Raw genomic sequence first — 19,787 nt, forward strand, 5'->3', positions numbered from 1 at the left:
TCAGTTTTTATTTCTAGAAATACTCATTAACACAAAAACACTCAGAACATTTTTCATTCCGAAATTTTGTTTTCTGCTTGGAAGAAAAAAAATCTTACTAACCTCCTTCATAAATGACTTGCCTATGCGCACCACTTTTGCAAATAAAATGGGATCATGAGAAAGGTGAGGACCAAGGTAACAGAACATATTGAATACATCTCTCCTCAAATCTTCAAAGTTCTCTGCTTGTTTTGGTGCTCTCTTGTTTTGCAAAGCATTAACAGGTGAGCCTTTAGCACCTTTAGGAACGCCAACTCTACAAAAAGAAGGGAAATTTACATATACTACACAATTCCTAGCATTTTAAGTTAACACGTCATCTTAATCAGTAAGGGAAACTTTTTTTGTTCTATTGGCTTTGTACATTCCAATTCTTCCTAACTTTTTATACCAGATCATTCTCAACTAGCAGAAAAAGGCAAAAACAATATTCATTAGAAAAACCATAGCTCAGAGAAGACTTCAAACTAACTGCTTAAGAAAAGGATATCAGAGAAATGCAGATTTCAAAAAACATTTAACATACATCATATGGATTTGTTTTTAAACTTGGCCAGTATTGGGAATTTGGATATGGGAATGGGAAATAAAGGATGGACTTCAGAGACGCTGGAAGATGAAACAGAAAATGTGGATATAACAACACTAATTCAAGTCAAGCATTTCTCAATCTGGGTTCCACTACCTAAACTGAGTATGAGGGAGATGGGGGTAGGGAAGGTAAGCAGCTTAATGGAAAAGGATATCACACTAAAAAGGACAGTATGCCCAGAGTTCTCACCTGCTGAGCAGGTGTCCCACTGTGGAGTCACAGGGGTCACTCTCTGAGAAGCAGCCCAGGTGGCACTGAAGGCAGCAGCCAGCAGCTATGCACGAGTCACAAGACTGGGGCTTTTGAGGTAGGCTCTGATCTGTGGGCTGAAGCCAGAGCTGCTGCCCATACTGCTCCTAAGTATCCTGCAAGTAGGCTGAGGGCTAGAGGACTGGTATACACAGCAACTAGCGATAAGAGAAGCTGCACTAGCAATATCCAGAACAGCAGCCTATATGCCAAGAGATAGGGGAAGCAGAGAGGCAATGTCCTCACTCAGAGTTGCTCAAACTGGATAGAGGAAAATTATACTAAGTAAAAACCTCAAGAATTATCTGAACCCCAAGAGAGGAGGAAAAGTCAAAAGTTAGAAGAATGGAGTTGTCACTCTCAATGGAGAAAACCTAACCTAGAAGTCTAACCTATAGTTTTTAAGACTACATTGCAGCACACAATATCTGATCTAGACAATAGGAGACAAGTCACTGCCTAATATATATCAGACTGATAACTCTGAATATTTCTTATCTTTAGGTAAAATGTACTAAAATATATGCTTGGTTTGAGAAAAGATAAATATGCAGATTTTTTTTCAGTCCTAAATTACTTCTACCTCAATGTTTAGTAAAGTATACAGCAACATACCTGCGGTAGAGAGGCTCAATAGTTATATGAATGAGCTTGCAAATAGCAAGGGCTATTAGCTTATGTGAAGCTGCATAGTATGGAGGCATCTGATCCATAATGTTCTGAGCATGCTGCCAATCACCAATTTTTAACAAGGCTTCTAACAAACCAAGTTTTTGGTTGTCAGGTGGCTAAAAATCAATAATCACAACAAAGATTCTTAGGACACAGACACTAAGAAAAGAACTGTGCTAAACAACACAATGACATACATCAATAACAGCTGCCATTCATGGGAAACTCAAGAGCATTTTCCTGAAAATACAATCAAGCTTTATATTTGAAAAAAAAAAATTATGCTTTTTATTAGCAGACACAAATTAAGTACTACTTAATAGCATATTACACAGCAGTGAACTAGAACGTATTCATCTTTGAGAATCCCTTTAGAATCTGAGGAACATTAATACACAAAGCACAAATGCGTGCAGTCAATACAATTAGTATTTAGTGATTGCACTATAGTTTTGAAATTAAATTTTTATATAAGAAAAAAACATGCACAACCTCTTTTGGGAAGGCACCAAACAGATTAAAAACGAAACCACTTTTGCAAATTAGCGTCACAATCAAAACTGTTCAAGAAATTATGCTACCACAAATTCATTAACTATTAAAACCTAAATTTCATCATTCTAAATCCAAAAGACAAGGTTAGTTTTATTAAATGAATTATATACCTTCTCTACTTTCTCTTCTTCTTTTTCCTTTTCTTTCTCTCGTTCATCAATTTTTTCAGAAGACAACACAACCATTGTAAGTTTTCTAACAATTTGCTTAGCTTCCACAATTTCTCGTTTGTGTTCATCCATAATAGAATTATCAGCTGGAAGAAGCTAAAAGTGGTTCATTACAATTTCATGTAACAGCTAATACCAACTACTTGCTCATATAAAATGCAGATACAATCTGTTCACAATTGATCAAACTATAAATATGAAGTTTAACCTATTGTGGCCATGATTTCCCTTTTAAAGTTTCTCTCAGTAGTTTTCTTATACTTTGTGTACCTGAATTCTGAGCACCCTTTTAAATCAGATAGCAGTTTGAGGTTTCACATCTTTAGTCTTTAGGCAGTCCTAAGTTAATACTATAACAGTGATGCTTACCATTGAATTTACTAGTTTATCCAAGAAAATAGGCACCAGTTTCTTTAAAAATACTATAGATTTCCCTTTTAAAGGTCAAATTCCAAATTAAATAAATTATTGCACATGGATCCAATTTGGGAGAGGTAAGCTGAATTAAATAAAGGAGTAAATTTGATTCCTCTAAGCAAAAAACCTCAATTAGAAAAATTATTAATACCTTGACATTTAAGTCACAAACTAGTTTCTAGTTAATTGTAAAAGAGAAAGTAATATGTCTGTAGTCAATCTTCCATTATGACAAAGGGCCAAGTGTCTCAAGTACAGACATCTTACGTGAGTGGAAGACAGCTAATGTAGACATTTCGAAAAATAACTCATATGAAAAATAAAGCCAACAAACCATTATTTAGTGGTTTCTCCTGGGCAATATGATGAGCAAATATATATAACATTTCTGGGAGAAAGAAGAGATGAAGTACCTAGGTAACTGCATATTTTCTGAAAATTGTGTATAATAAAGAAACCTAAAATCAAATAGGTTAAATCTTGGCCTCTTCATGAGCTATGCCTTGATGCAATTAAGAACTTTAACTCCAACTTCAAGGTATGGTAAGGGTGGCCAGATGTATTTTATTTTCATAGTTTGTTGAAGAAAGGACTTAAATTCATTCAAATTATAAAGTAAACACAAAGCAACACTGTTTATCAGTAATTCAAAAAATTAGGCTTAAAAACCTAGAAACAATCTTGGAGTGCATTAATATAAGCTGCCTACTCTTCCCCACCCAAGACGGACAACAAAATATTCTTAGCGGTCTACTTGACTTACATGTACATAAAGATCATCTAAATCAATAAGATTAAATTGTAGAAGTACTGCTGCAACTCTGTATAAAGATGATGGAGTCTCTCCATTTGGTTCCTTAAAAAAAAAAGCTTCTGTTTAGTGCATAAAGTACAACAAAAATCATACCAACTACCAATAATTAACTAACAGATCAAACATCTCTAGGCCAAGGATATACTTCATTGCTCTTCCTGATTATACCTAACATCTGAAATCAGGACAAAGAATTCTGTCAGCATTCCTTTTTACTTTGTAACATCTCTTCAATGAACACAAGGAAAACAGTTTCAAAAATGGTCACATTTTACATGCTACTTTTTAAATAAAATCTGACAATTAAGTAGAATAAGTGAGATTTTATACTGCATAATATTTAGTATGGATCTCTGTTTATATCTGTGTGCTGTCTTTAACTTCCTTTTTCAAGTAGTTCTCAGGAGATACAGATAGATAAGACTGACAAATAAGAAGTACAGAATCATTTGTGTTTGCTCTATAATTTTCTCCCTCTACTTTTATTTCTTGGTTTTTGCATTGTGTTATCTGCATTGTCAGCTAATTCTGCCTTGAAAACAGGTGTCTATACATATTACAGATGGATAACTCAATGTTTTAAAACAGAGAATAGCAAAGTAAATTCCAGGCTAGCCCTGCAAACCCTACACCGAAACACAAGAATCTGAGTGCTATGAATTGTAGATTTTTCCCTGGTTTTTAAACTACTGGTGTCAAATGAATAGATGGGTGAAGATAAATGGCAAATACTAGATGACCAAATGCAAATAAAAAGCAAACAGTGACAATACATTGCACTGATTCTACGTAACACAGAATATGAGACCTTTGGAGGTAAAGCATTTCCCATAATTGTGATGTGTATTTTGCACATAAAATACAAAACTAACCAAATGAATGTGTCATAGCCTCTCTTCCACTACCTAACTTGAATCCACCAGGATTGCCCTCATTATTCCCTTTACCTGATTAGTCACCAAGAGAAGCCCATACTCTTATGTCACATGTCATGTTCCACACTCTAACCCCCCGTTTCTCTATACAATCCCTGTTGTTATATCCCACCTTTCCCCATTCTTGAAACCCTTAGATGGTATCTCCTCTGTAATTTAAGGTATAACATCATCAAAACTCCCTATTCCTGAACATCTTCTCTAAGTGCTCCTTTCTCCTCTTGCTCAAACAGGAGCCTGTTTCTCTCTGAGACCACTTCTATTATAACCCAAACAAACAATGACTATTTTCCCCCAGACACCTCACACTATTGGGCCTGGAGTTAGGGTAGGAGTCTTGCTTTTTATTGTTGCTTCGAGGCTATTCTCCCACCATCCTGCCTAAAGCCCTCTCGGCTTACAATTTCAAATCACTCACTATCCTCTCACTGTAAGTGAGACCTAGTTTCACTGCACTGTGATCAGAAAAGATAACTGTCTGATGTCAATCTTTTTAGAATTTACTGATAGCCTAACATATGGTATACTCTAGAAAATGTTCCTTGAGAAGAGTATGTATTCTGCTGTTATTGGGTGGCAAGCTCTCTCTCTATATGTCTGGATCTAATTGGTTTATAGCTGAGGTTCTTAACCAGAGGTCCACAGACCCCAAAGATTTCAGGAGGTCTGTGAGCTTGAATTGAAAAGAATAACTCAAATTAGATGTCCAACAATGTGTGTTGCCTTGTCAAATACTACACTACAGTTTAATGTTCTTATAGAAGATAAACAATAATAGCCTGCACATTGTCTTGAAAAATTAAACTTTCTTATATTTTTGATGTATCACGTGATTATTTATGTTAAGAAGCATATACGTGTAGTATTGTTTTTTTTAAATTTTAGAGACTGTATTTCAATATATGTGAATGATTTCCTTTGTAATTTTATTTTATGCATTTAAAAACATTCTTGTGGGGAGGTGTTGTGCGAGTATGATGTATCTGGTAAGGGATACACAGTATAGTGTGGACTTAGTATGACTTATTTTGCTGTAGCATGTTCTGAGTGCAGTGGATAACTGGATGCAAAAAGTTTGGTAAGGATGGCGGAGATGGTTTTATGACACTGTGAAAAAACTCAAATTTCTAAATGTTTGCCAAAAATAACCCTTTGAACAGATGTTGAGTCATGTTAGGTTATCAGGTATTGAAATTATGGGAAAGTTGTAAAACATAATTTTGAATAATCCCAAAATTTAAAGACATGCCAATGGTGAGTGTCATAAAACTATCAGTCACTACATTCTGAGATGGGGCCTGTGGTTTTCACCTGACTGGCAAAGGGGTCCATGGAACAAAAAAGGTTAAGAACCCCTGGTTTATAGCTGTGTTCAAATACTCTATTTCCTTACTGATCTTCTGTCAACTTGTACTATGCACTGTTGAAAATGGACATGGGAAGGTCCAACTGCTAGTATAGAGCGGCCTATCTTTTCCTTCAATTCTGTCTGTATTTGACTCATTTATTTTGGGGCTCAGTGGTTCAGTGTTATTTAAAATTGTTATATCTTCTGGATGGAGTGGCCCTTTTATCAACATATAATGCCCTCCCCTCTTGCCTCCTGTAACAATTTCTGTCCTAGACTCCATTTTCTGATATTAGTATAGCCACTCCAGCTCTCTTTGGGTTACTATTTCCATGGAATATCTTTCCCAACCTATTTGTGTCCTTAGATGTAAAGTCAGTCTCTTGTAGGGAGCACATAGCTGGATCATGTTTTTTATCCATTCTGCCAAGCTCTTTTAATTGGTGAGTTTAATCCATTTATATTTATTATTATTATTGATAAGGAATTCTGCCATTTTTATATTTGTTTTCTGTATGTCTTAACTGCTTTTTTCTTCATTCCTTCCACTATTAGCTTCTTTTGTGTTTGATTTTTTTGCAGTGCTCCACTTTGAATCCCTTCTTATATCCTTTTTTATTTTTAGTACTTTCTTAGTTGTGCCTTAGGGATTACAATAAACATCTGAAACTTATAACAGCCTACTTTGAATTAATACCAACACATATCTTCAATAATATACAAAACCCTGCTCCTATAAATCTGTCCCTCCTCTTTTATATTATTGTCACAAATTCAGTCTTTACATACTATGTGCCCATTAATATATTCATAATTCGCTTTATGAATTTGTCTTTTAAATCATAAAAAAAAAAAAACAATACTACTCTTTTTTGTATTTACCTACATAGTTACCATTACCCACATTCTTTATTTCTTCATATGGCTTCAAGTTACTGCCTACTATCCTTTCATTTCAGCCTGAAGGAATTCCTTTTTTTAATTTTTTATTTATTCCCCCCACCCCACCCCCCCGTTGTCTGCTCTGTGTCCATTTGCTGTGTGTTCTTCTCTGTCCACTTGCATTCTCAGCGGCACCGGGAATCAGTGTCTCTTTCTGTTGTGTCATCTTGCTGCGTCAGCTCTCCACGTGTGCAGTGCCACTCCTGGGCAGGCTGCACTTTTTTCACGCAGAGGCAGCTCTCCTTGCAGGACACACTCCTTGTGCATGGGGCTCCCCTACACGGGGGACACCCCTGCGTGGCATGGCACTCCTTGTGTGCAGCAGCACTGCGTGTGGGCCAGCTCACCACATTGGTCAGGAGGCCCTGGGTTTGAACACTGGACCTCTCATGCTGTAGGCAGATGCTCTATCAGGTGAGCCAAATCTGCTTCCCCCATTCTCTCTCAATAATACTTCAACTCTACCAAAATAGTTTTGATCTCCCTGCTGATAAATCCAAAGATCAGTTGTCAGTCCTCATCTTATATTACCAATCAGAGATACTTAACACAGTTGATCATTCCTTCCTTCATTTAGCTTCTAAGATGCTACATTCTCAGTTTTCCTTCTACCTTACATGTTATTCCTCCCTGAACTTCTTTGCTGGTTCCTTCTCTTTTCCCAGAAACCCTTATGCTGGAGTGTCCTAGGCCTCGATCCTTGGTTTTCTTATCTCTCCATATCCATCTCTTGGTGATTCCATCTAGTATCACAATTTTGAATATCATCTACATGCCTTTAACACCTATATTTTTATTTCGAGGTCAGCCCCTTGTCCGGAATACCAGATGTATATATATCCAACTCTTTACTCAACAGCTCCACTTGGATATAGAATAGATACCTCAAAGTTAACATGTCTAAAACTGAATTCCTGATTCCAGTCCCAACACCCCAAACCCATTCCCCCGGACATTTTCTATCTCAGTGGATAACAGCACCATCTTTTTTACTGCTCAATTCAAGCAAGCTTAGAATAGTCCTTAATTCTACTTTCTCACAACCTGCATCCAATCCATCAGCAAATACTATTAGCTCTATCTTCAAAATATATCCAGAATCTGATAAAACTCCACTGCTACCACAACAGATTGATCCTTTGAAAAGTCAACACATACTCATATTCACACACACATAGCCTTGCTCTCTCACTAGCTCGCTCACTCTCTCTCTCTCAGACATACATACCATTCATGTCACCATGGAGACTGCTATTAAACAAACTCCTTACTCTGATAGCTGGCACTTAATGGGAAAAAAAAAAACATTTTTCCTGTCTTTCCAGTAGGAATCCAAGGTAACCAAACAGCTTGAATGGAAAAGAGACAATTATTTACAAAAGGACAGGTTAAAAAAATGTAAAAGGCATTATAAAATTAATAAATCAACAATTTGGAACCCTTAAGGAAATAATTGACTCAGGCATGGATCATCCATGGATTCTAAACCATTTAAGGTTAAGGTTGATGAGAAACTAGATAGATACAAGGGCCAAAGTATCAACCTGCAAAATAACTTGGTGGTTGACAAGGGGGGAAATGTCATTGCATAATGAAAGGGTTTGACTGTCACCAACTTACTGACCATTACCAGTGGAACAGACATTAGATGTTTTGCAATATGAAACATACAGGACAATCGAGGAAGTATTTTAATCATTAAATATTTTACTTGAACATAATCAACCCTTTAGACCTAACTTCCAGTATATAAGAACTACCAGGGACAGAGAACAAATTAAATGAATAATGAAAAAGCAATTAGGTAAATTCAAAAGGAGGAGCCTTAAATAGGAATGGTCTCTTCAACAAGCCTACACCATTAAATGGGGGAGTAGTGGGGGCACTATTCTAAATTTTTTAAAAATCTGAAGACTCACAACCAAATACAATGTATGATCTGTGGTTGAACAATAGTTTAAACCAGTTGCTAAAAGGCATTTGTGGAACAATTTTGGAAACATGAATACGGGCTGGGTTTACTAGATGATGGTAATAAATTATTGTTAATCCAGTTAAGTATTATCTTTGTTATATAGAAAAATGCCCTTACATTTAAGAAGTACACACTAAAATATTTAGGAGAGAACTTTTATGATACCTTCAATTAAATTATTTCCAAAAAAGTATGGTAGCATGTTAATAAACTTAATTTTAAGTGACAGAGTTTTGGGTATTCATTATACTACATACTCTCATCCATGTTTGAAAATGTTCCTAATAAAAGTGAAAAAGTAGAAGAGAAACAAAAAGAAAAAAACTATTATAGTATCAAACCCTCTGCTGGCTTTGCCCAGCATCGATGTCAAAGACTTTACAATAGCCTTGTGACAGTTTGAAGCTTTTTGTGGATCCCAGAAAAGACCATGTTCTTGGAGCTAATCCATTCCTGTGGATATAGGACCATGTGATTGGATTGGATTCAGCTGGAGGGTCTCTGATTAGATTACTTCAGTGAGGCATGACCCAGGCTAGGTCTTGATCTTCTTGCTGGAGTCCTTTATAAATGAAGGACTAAAAGCACAAGAGAAAAAGCCACAGAGATGGAAAGAGGGGAACCAAGAACTCAGAGAGGAATCCAGGAGAAAGGAAGTCACAGACGGAGCAGCCAGAATCTGAAACAAGACCCAGAAGAGAAGCAGATGCTTCCATGTGCCTTTCCACGTGAAAAAGGACTCCAGGATCGCTGGTGACCTGTCTCCTGATGATGCCCTGGTTTGGACGCTTTCACAGCCTCAAAACTTTAAGCTTTTAACCTAATATATTCCCATTATACAAATCAACCCATTTCTCATATATTGCTCCCAGCAGCTTTAAGCAAAATAAAAGAAGCCTAAACACACTTGGTGTTCTGGTCCTTCATTTTTGACCTTACTTCCTACTACACTGCTACTTAATCACTCTAATATAACCACACTGGTCTCCATGCTGCTCCTCAAACACACTGGGCATGCTCACACCATAGGGCCTTTGCAATGGTCGTTCCCTTTGCTTGAGGGTTCTTATCCAAATAGTCACCCAGTTTACTTCTTTCACTTCCTTCAAGTCTTTGCTTAAATCTCACCTCAATGAATTCTACCCTAACCATTCTATTTAAAATTGCAACACATCACCACTTTAGCACTCCCAATCTTCCTTATCCTGCTCTGTATATATTTTCCCCATTATTGAACTGATCATTCTCTAACAATTCATATAATTTATTTAGAATGTAAGTGCCTTGAAGGCAAGGATTTCTGTTTTCTTAGAGATGTAGTCCTAGCACCTAGAACAATGGCTGGCACATAATAGGTGTAAATCAATATTCCTTAAATGAATGAACTCAGGATATAATAGGGCCTAACCATGGTATCAGTATACTACTACTGTGTTTTGAATCCAAAAATTGAGGGGCTGTGATATGGGTAATAGCAACCATGTCCTTCCTCTTTACTGTTGCACGACAACTCTAACCAAGTTTATCTTATGATAACCTCACTTTCTAGAACTCCTTTCTCTCCATCACTTGTGCTCTGCCTTGTGTTGTAACCATGTTGTCCCTAACCCTCTATTAGAGCAATCCCTGGTAGGGGATGGAGGGCAGATGTACCAGCTCTACTCTCCAAAATGGCCACATGCTACGAAACCCTTCCAAGTCAAAACACCCAACACAGCTAATCATAGATCGATGCTAGAATAAAACAACTTTCACTGATGTCACAGAAGGAATAATGAGTTTTACCTAGAAGTACTAGCATTAAGGGGAAAAAAAGGAAGCCTGTTAATCCAAATAATTCCCATTTGGTCAAAATATGGATTGAGGGTGGGAGTGGGGATGAAAATTATTCAGGTAGTGATGGGGGGGCAGAATGGGAGAGTCAACCTGTAGACTTATAGAAAAATCATTCAAAAAGTACAGAATTCCTACAAACTGGCCCCTCTGTCTCCCACACACAAAGTTTTCCCTATTAACATTTTGCATTAATGTGGCACCTTTGCTACAATTGATAAAACATTATAATTATACCCTACATATATTCTGAATCAGTTCAAAAAAAGGTTTATATTATCATGAGGAATATTTTCACACATTTAAATTCTAAAATTCACATTCAACTAATACTTGATGTTAAGCAGTAAGTCATCATTATTTACTGTGATTTACTCTGAAACCTAGAGACTCTATAACCCTAACCTATATTCTAATTAATCATGCCCAAGTTAAATTTCACCTACCCTGTCACTTCAGCAGTGGCTTCATAGTCTCAAACCTAAAGCAATCATGGTACTTCTTAATATATGATAGATACCTGAACCTCTCTTTTTCTGTACTAAGAGTGGACTCCCTGGATGTTATCAGGAAAAAGAATACTGAACAAATGTGAAAGGGTAGTTCTCTTGCCCAAATCCCTGCAATGTACCTTGTTTGGCCTCCAAAAGCTATACCCTTTTAAGCTCTGAATTGTTTTCTCTTCTGTCTCCTCGAGCATTCCAGAGAATGAAAAATGAAAGCATGAGCAGAAGCAGTTGGTGTTACATTATTTGAGAATCCTAAAAGGAATCCTCCTACTATCATGAACTTGAACTCCAAGGACAGGAAGACACTCCTCTTCACCAGAGCATCCTCAGTGTCCAGCAAAGCTACAGCTTATAATAATCACTCAATAAATGTATCTTTCTTGACTACATGATCATGTCAGGAAGGTAGAAAAATCAGCAAAGCTATACCAAAAGGGCAATGGAGGCCTTATTACATTAAGATCTTCCACATTATTAAGAGAATTATCTTCCTAAAACAAACCACTCATTTACATTTACTGAGCATTTACCATAGACTAAGCAGTAAACTAATCCCTAGAAATTAGTAAAACATAGAACCTGCTCTAAGGGGCTCAAAATCTGGCAAAAAAGATAGTTTATTCTAACATTAAGTGCAAAAAGTATGTGTCAAGTCATATGACAATATAGATTAAGATATGACTAATTATGCATAGGTAAAATGTCAGCCAAGACTTTACAGAGCAAGTAGCATATATCTAAAAGGATAAATAGGATACAGAGTATTACAGAAAAATGGCACTCACTGGGACATAGAGACTGACATGATTGCAGGCAGTAAGTTTATTGGGAAGCTCCCCCAACGGAGGGGTCTGAAGAATAGACTTCAGCCACCTCACCAGCATGGCAGGGGTCTAAAGAGAAATTTCAGCCCACCTCTGGCAGAGTGGTCATAAATTTATACAGTACATCTATAGGTGGGAAAATGCTTAGTCAGTGGGAGTGTACTGGGGGGGCTTGGGTAAGACCCGAGGGCCAATAGGGATGGCTAGGGGGTGGTGCACTAGGGGTAGTGAATTCTAAGGATGCGGGAGGAGTTGGTGGTGTCATGTGGCTCCTTTGTCTATTCTTCTGAGGTAATGAACTGTATCTGAACATGCAGTCTCTGGATGGTGGTTGTTCTATGTCATAGGAATGCAAGTCACTGTTTGTTAACCATTGTAAACTTTGTGATCAGTTAATCATTATACACCTCGCAAGGCAGAAACCTCTAACACAGAGGATGAAGAAAGGAGGGGTGAAGAGGGTTGGAACAGTTTTCTAGTTATAAGGAACTGCAGGAACAAAGGTTCGTAGCAATGTCTATATTTAATAAGCTCAGAAAATGGCTAGTAATTTGATTTGACTAGAATACTAGATTTGAGGAAAAAAACATGATTCAAGATGAGACCAGAAAGAAAGAACAGTGCTACATTGTGAAAAGCCTTTCCTGGGGAGCGAACATGGCTCAAGTGGTTGACTGCCTGTTTCCCATGTATGAAGTCCTGGGTTAGATCCCCAGAACCTCTGGTGGGGGGAAGCCTTTTCCGCACATTCAGAGTTTGAATTTCATCCTACAGGCAAAGGTTTTTTTTTGTTTTTGTTTTTTGTTTTTTATTTTTTTAATTAATTTATTGAAGTATATCACCCACACATAAACATACAAAAACAATAAATGTATAGTAATAGTTGTGAACTTACAAAATAAACATCTATAACATCATACAGGACTCTCATAGCTCATCCTACCACCAACACCTTACATTGTTGTTAAACCTTTTTAATGAATGATTAAAGAGCATTGTCAAAATATTACTACTAAACAAAGTATTTCCCCCAACCCTATTATTATCTTTATGTCATTTATATATGAATACACATAAACAATTAAGTGTATAGTAAAAGTTGTGAACTTACAAAGCAAACATGCATAACATCATACAGGGGTCCCATACATCAGCCCTCCATCAACCCCTTACATTGTCAAGAGATGTTTTTTACAAATTACAAAAGAATATTGTCAAAATCTTACTAATTATAGTCCTTATCTTACATTTGGTGTGTTTTTCCCCCAATACACCTTATTATTTTTTAAATATATTTTTTATGACAAAAGTTGTAAACTTCTAAAACAATCATGCACATATGCAGAATTCCCAAGCAACACCCCTCTATCAGCACACCACACTGTGGTGGAACATTTGTTATGGATAAGATAATATCATCTGATTGTTACCACGTCCATAGTACACATTTGGCTCACATTTTCCATACTGCTCCATTATCAACACAGTATATCTTTGGCATAGGTGCAAGAATATTATATTATTACTGCTAACCACAGTCCATAGGTCATTCCAGTTGTATTTTTCCCATGAATTCCTAACACCCTGCAGTAGTGATATACATTTGCTATAGCTCACAAAAGACACTCTTACAGGCAAAGATTTTTGAAAAGTTAAGTGAGTCAACTGGATTCTCTTTTAGAAAGTAGCAGTAACAATAATATGGAAGATGGACTGAAGGAGCAATAACCAGAGGCATAGAGATTAGACAGCTATTACAGGGATTTAATGAAAAATAATGTAATACATGCCTCAAGTTCCCATCCATAAAAAAATTCCAATGGCCACTCTTTATACAATAATATTCTAACTCTTAACATAGTATTCACAACACTTGACAATCTAAAGTGCAGCTACCTTTCCAACTTGATTTACTGCCCTTTCTTTCCTCCGCATCTTATAATTTAGCCCCATCAGACTACGTACCATTCCTTCAACATGCCATGTATATTTCAACATCTTCATTCTCACAGTTTCTGCATAGAAAACTCTTGACAAACTCCTACTCATCCTTCAAGGACCAGGTTGATAAAAATACTTTGTCAATAAAGTCTTCTCTGACTCCATTTCTCCCAAGGCAAAATTAATTATGCTTTCCTCTAGGCTTTCATATCACATCATTTATATACCACTAATACAGCACATACATCATACTGTTAGCTAGGCATTTATCTAGCACATCTGCTATAATGTCTGACCTAAAACCAATCATTTACAAATACAATTCAAAATTAAATTTTACATAGAAAAGCATGAGATTAACATACATATATATATATATATATACATACATATATATATATTTGTGTATATATATATGTTTGTTTTTTACCTGGTAAAACTTGAATTTGAACCCAAGAATATGACACAGTGTTTGCGGTTCACACATACTCATGTAAGATTCTAATAAAGATATAAAGAAGTCATCGTGTTCTGGCCTGCATTCAAACACTTCTAAAATGACATCCAAAACTCTATTGGGATCCAGATTAAAGCATCCTGCAACAGATGAAATACACACAAATTCAAAACTGATTATACATTATTTTTGGTAAAGCCATTAACTTTCAGGGATAACTTATATAGCAAATTTAAAACAATGGTTTAACTTTCAAGATCATCAAGTCCACACTCCATACTTTATGGATGAGAAACATGACTTGCTCAGAATCCCAGAAGGGGTTAGTGACAAGACTGGGGCTAGAGCCCAGCCCTTGTGACACTACATTAAGTAAACTTTCTTCTATGCTACACTGTGTCCCAGTTCTTGATTACTCAGGCTAGTGAAAAAGATCAACACATTTTTAACTGTTAGCAAAATATGAAAATCAAACAATGCATTAGACAAATTAGGCAACTAAATTGTTTTTTAAATGTTCTACACAGAAATATTTGGAAAGCTGATAAACAGTTAAAAGTTCAGGTTCATGAAAGTAGACCATCATTTTTAGAATCGATTTTTAATTTATCTTAAACACACAACAGAGCAACAAAATACAATTGTGCCACATAATTTTGTGGATTTTTTGGCAACACTCTAAAGGGAAATGAAGTATAATGCTGATACTTAAGAGACTGGAGAATACCAAGGGAGTTAGGGACCTAACAAAGGAGTGCAGATGACATAAGCAACAAGAGAAGGAAAATGATGGACAATCTAGATAGAGCAGAAAAAAGAAGGGAAAGAAGCAATGAATAGGTGTTCATGGCTACCTATTCTTGCTAATCTTCTAGAGCAAGCTAAAAAGGGCTGATGAACACAGATTTAATAAACATTCCTATTAGCAATTCTACTCTTTAATATTATCTATCAGGGGTTCTTAACCTTTTTTGTTCCATGGACCCCTCTGCCAATCAGGTGAAAACCACAGACCCCTTTTACTAAGTTCACACTATACTGTGTATTATTTAATAAATATATCCCACCTGCACCAACATGTCCCCACAAGAATGATGTTTTGTTTTGTTTTTTTATTTCAATTCAAGCTCAAGGACCCCTGGTAAAGAACCCCTGATCTATATGCATTTGGCTTCAGTTGTATTACCATAAATATATTATGATACAGCCATATGTGCGTTTAACCTATAAGAATTCAACCACTTACACAGCAAAAAAAGAGAAATAATTTAAACAATATAGATAATTTCACCCACCATTCCTCTCAATAAATGGTATGCTTATGACCCAGACTATGAGATATTAAATGTGCTGTTCTCTCAGTTTATATCAGTTTCCACATGTCTCACATCAAACCAAATGGGATTCTAGTATTTTAAACTATATTTTTCTGGGGTGAGGGGGGTGGGGGTATATGAGGACCTCATATTTTTTTGAATGTAACATTAAAAAAATAAAGACAAAAAAATTATAAATTATTAAAAGAAAAAAACAAAAAAAACTATTTTTCATAGTTTGCAGAAAACAAATAAATACTGGATTATTTCATTCCATAACAATATAGAAGAATCCTAAAAATAAATATGTTGAATGAAATAATCCAGAGAATCACACACCATATGATTCCATTTACGAAAGAAACTCTAGCAAATGAATATCTGTAGTGACAGAAAGCGTATCAGTGGTGTTGCCTGGAGAGAGGGAATAAGGAGGGATAAATTACAAAGGGGCAAGAGGAAATTTTGGGGAATGATGAAATGTTCATTGTCTTGATTGTGGTGATGCTTTCACAGGTGTATACAAATGTTAAAACTCAAATTGTACACTTTAAATATGGGCAGTTTATTGTAAGTCAATTGTAACTTAAAAGAAATGCTTCCAAATTGCTGTAACACACTGCAATAATAGCTTATCGAAGTAAGATCTAGCAAGTTCTTCAGCCTTATTACTTCTACATTTACTAAATGTGAAAATTACATCATGAAATAAAAATGAATAATACTCTATTTTATCAGAAAGGACAAAAGAGACATTAAAATAAAAATCTGAAAAGCTGCCTGGCTTATAATTACCCATTAAGATACATACAAAACTTGTGAATAAGGAATAGAAGGACAACACAGTACATGGAAAATTTTTAAGTATTTCATTTTCATTGCTTTGAAGTTAAGATTTTCAGTGTGCTGAAATGTGAATGAACCACTGGCATTATGTTTTATTTAACAGTATTATTCCATCAAGGTTACTGTATCAGTGATCTGTACTGTCAACTACCCAATTCTTTCTAGGTACAATTTAAGGCAGTAAGTAATCTGGAAGAAGAAGTATACACTTGTTTTTAATATAAATCAACTGCTGCACCTTCACAAAAGAAAAACAGGCTTGTGAGTTGCCTATTAAATGTCTCAGGTACCATAAGTTAGTCCAATCAATCAAATTGATCTCTGCACCTAAGATGGGAAAAGTAACAAGAACAAAAGTTTGAGTGATTTTTTTAAAACCTAAGGGATCCAGTAACAGTTAAGCCATTTGATATACAATGAGATTCTAGTATAATCAGTCAGCTTGCATGTAAAAAAACGATCTTTTCCTAATGGCACTGTGGTAGAACATAGTCACTCCTGCGGCTCAAGTATCTTAGAAAGGCTTTTGTTCAGCCCAAGAATATATGATCATGTGGTCTTGAGAGTGATCATAAGCCTAGCTCCCTATCTCTACCACCAGCTACATTAACAAATATATATACATACATAATACTTTTGTCTTTTTTTTCCCTGTTATGCCTTTTGAGGAACAAATAGGGAACCATATTAAAAGGAAGTGAGTGAAAAAATAAAAGGCAGACCTGTAATGGCCGCAGATTTGTTCCTTTATTTAAATTAACATTAAATACCCACTATGTGCCAAGTACTTGTGATAGGGAGAAAAGTAAAATGCCTCCTCTACCCTGTAATACAGTTAATAACCTTTTAGGATGATACATCTTTGAATAAATGGACTGAAAATAACTGGAAAGTCCTCAAAGATGTCAAGATATCCAATATATTAGAGCAAATGACTGCAACAAGAGACACGAAATATGACTAAACTGACAATGGCTGTTGTAGGAATAAGACAAAATTGAGATTCTTGAACAAAAAAGACAAAGAGATATTGGTTAACGTGGCTGGGACAGGTCGCTCACCTATACATTAGAGACAAAAAACAACAACAGAATTGTAGCTTCAATCATCATATTCCTAATAGAATGGATCTTAGAAGACAGAGAAAAACCATGTTTTTAACAAAAGGAAATGATCTGGCATCTAGAAAGAATTCCTTCAGAAGCAGGCCAATATTATCTACGCTGGACAATTTCTAAGAAATAGTACTTGAAAAAACTATGCGTGTCTCAGGAATTACAAAAGAACCACGATGTAGAGAAATACACCTAACATATGAAAAATATAAATCGTAAAAACTATTTCACAGTAGGGAAAAAAACCCTTCTTAACTAGCGTATAGTCAAGAAATGTCAATAAAGCAAAAAAATTAGGTAAGGGAGGCGGCCAACTAGTTTCCCTTTCAAAGGACTAGGAGAAAGCCAATACTACAATAAGATGCATGCAGGCTGAATCGACCTTGTATCCAGGCTGGACAAAGATAAAATAACAACATTCAAGATAATGTAGTCACAGGGGTTAATGTCTCATAATCTCTCCAAGAATAAACTACTGGGTTTGAGGTTTTCTTTTGTTTTTAATTTTTCACTGGTCATCTGACAAATAACCAAGAAGAGCTGTGAGATTTGAAGTGGGCAGAACCCTACACTTCCTTTCCTACTCCCAGCCAAATTTACAGCTTGAACATCAAGCAACAAATGACGGTCCTGAGGTTTGGTGAAGAGGGCTCTGATTGTGGATGAGACGGTAAGGGTCAATCCTAAACCAAAAGGATTCTAGACCACAAAACCCAAAACCAGGAAGAACCATTTTCACTCTCCAAAAAGTAAGCTCAGTTAAGCTAGATCCGTGACTAATTATTTTAGCCAGAACTTCAGATTTAGAGCAGGCATTGGCAAACTACAGCCAATGAGTCAAATCCAGTCTTCTGTTTTTGTAGATAAAGTCTGATAGGAACACAGCTAAACTCACTGGTTTACTTATTATCTATGCCTGCTTTTGCAGAACAATGACAGAGTTGGCAGAGTTGTGACAGAGGCTATGGCTCACAAAGACAAAAAACACTATCTTGCCCTTTACAGAAAATGTTTGTTATACACTGATTTAGAAGAAAAGAATACCTAGCAATCACTTTTATTGAAGGGCAGAGTATTTATAGTTCATTTAAGTGGAGTATTTATAGTTCAGCTCAGCAATCCAAGGAGTCCATCTCTGACATCCTTTCCTCTAATTTTTTTTTGCCATCTTGAGTCAAGGACCACAGCTCAAGAGTCTAATTACCATCTAGTTCTATTTAATAAGTTGTTCAAAATTAGTCAAGACTTCAGATCACAGTAACTATCCATGGTTCTACCTACTTCCTTGCTGATTCAGTAAATAGCCCCTGGCTATCTGACAAGCTATAAACATTCTCATTTGCCAGAATCTTTTTAGGGAGCAAATGACTGCCTTTTAATTAAAGGATGATAGACTTTCCTGATGAGACCACTACCCTGAATACAAGTATAAGGAAAACACCTATTTCCCAAACTAGGTATCAGTTCTGACAATAGCTGGTGAAGAAGATCAGACCTGAGATAGTTTTATGTGAGGTATTATCAGTCCAAGGGGAGGCTCATCCAAAGTTGTCACAAAAAAATTGGATGCTATGTCAGAGATGTTCTGGCCATATGAGAAAAGGCCAGGATGGAGTTTGCACTGAGAAGTGTGGCAGTTTGAGGTTATTTTATGAATCCCAAAAAGAACAAGTTTATGTTCTAATCTTTTCTAATCTATTCCTGTGGTGTATGAGATGCTTTTGACTGGACTATGTCAGTGACGTGTGAGCCAGCTTGGGTCTCCACTGTCTTGCTGGGTCTGATATAAAAAGAAACACAGAGAGAAAGAAAGCCACTATATTTGATCCTACAATAGGAAAGAAAGGACTCCAGTTTTACCCACAGCTGAGATGAGGAGAAAAGCCCCTGGGCGTCTCCAAGAGCTGAGACCCAGGGAGAGCTGTATGTCTGACAGTTTGCAGCTGAACTCGGGAAGAAAGTGGACTGATAGAGAAGTCCCGGAAAGAGACAAGCCCTATATCTGGATGCCCACAGCTGAGCTCTGGGAAACAACACGGTAGATTCTGGAGGGGAAGGCAGAGACCTCAGCAGAGATTGGTGGCCATCTTGCTTCACAATGGGGCTGAACAACAGGATCAACAGTAACTGACTTTGGTGAGAAAGCACCTCTGATGGTGCCTTGATTTGGACATTTCATGGCCTCAGAATTGTAAACTTTTACCCCAAATAAATCCCCTTTATAAAAGCCAACCC

The 19,787-nt window shown here is 36.4% G+C and overlaps 1 protein-coding gene across 1 annotated transcript in view; it reads right to left on the minus strand.

Annotated features, from left to right (window-relative positions):
• Positions 1-19,787, minus strand: part of THOC2 (THO complex subunit 2) — a 136,704-nt gene that overhangs the window by 59,413 nt on the left and 57,504 nt on the right. Inside the window, exons 8-12 of the mRNA XM_058291677.2 lie at positions 14,249-14,415; positions 3,461-3,553; positions 2,221-2,376; positions 1,499-1,671; positions 103-298 (exon numbers count right to left, since the gene is read on the minus strand). Of these exons, the coding sequence (XP_058147660.1) occupies positions 103-298; positions 1,499-1,671; positions 2,221-2,376; positions 3,461-3,553; positions 14,249-14,415 (785 nt within the window). The remainder of the gene's footprint in view (positions 1-102; positions 299-1,498; positions 1,672-2,220; positions 2,377-3,460; positions 3,554-14,248; positions 14,416-19,787) is intronic.

This window comes from Dasypus novemcinctus, chromosome X, assembly GCF_030445035.2.
Source record: "Dasypus novemcinctus isolate mDasNov1 chromosome X, mDasNov1.1.hap2, whole genome shotgun sequence".
Lineage (NCBI taxonomy): Eukaryota > Metazoa > Chordata > Mammalia > Cingulata > Dasypodidae > Dasypus > Dasypus novemcinctus.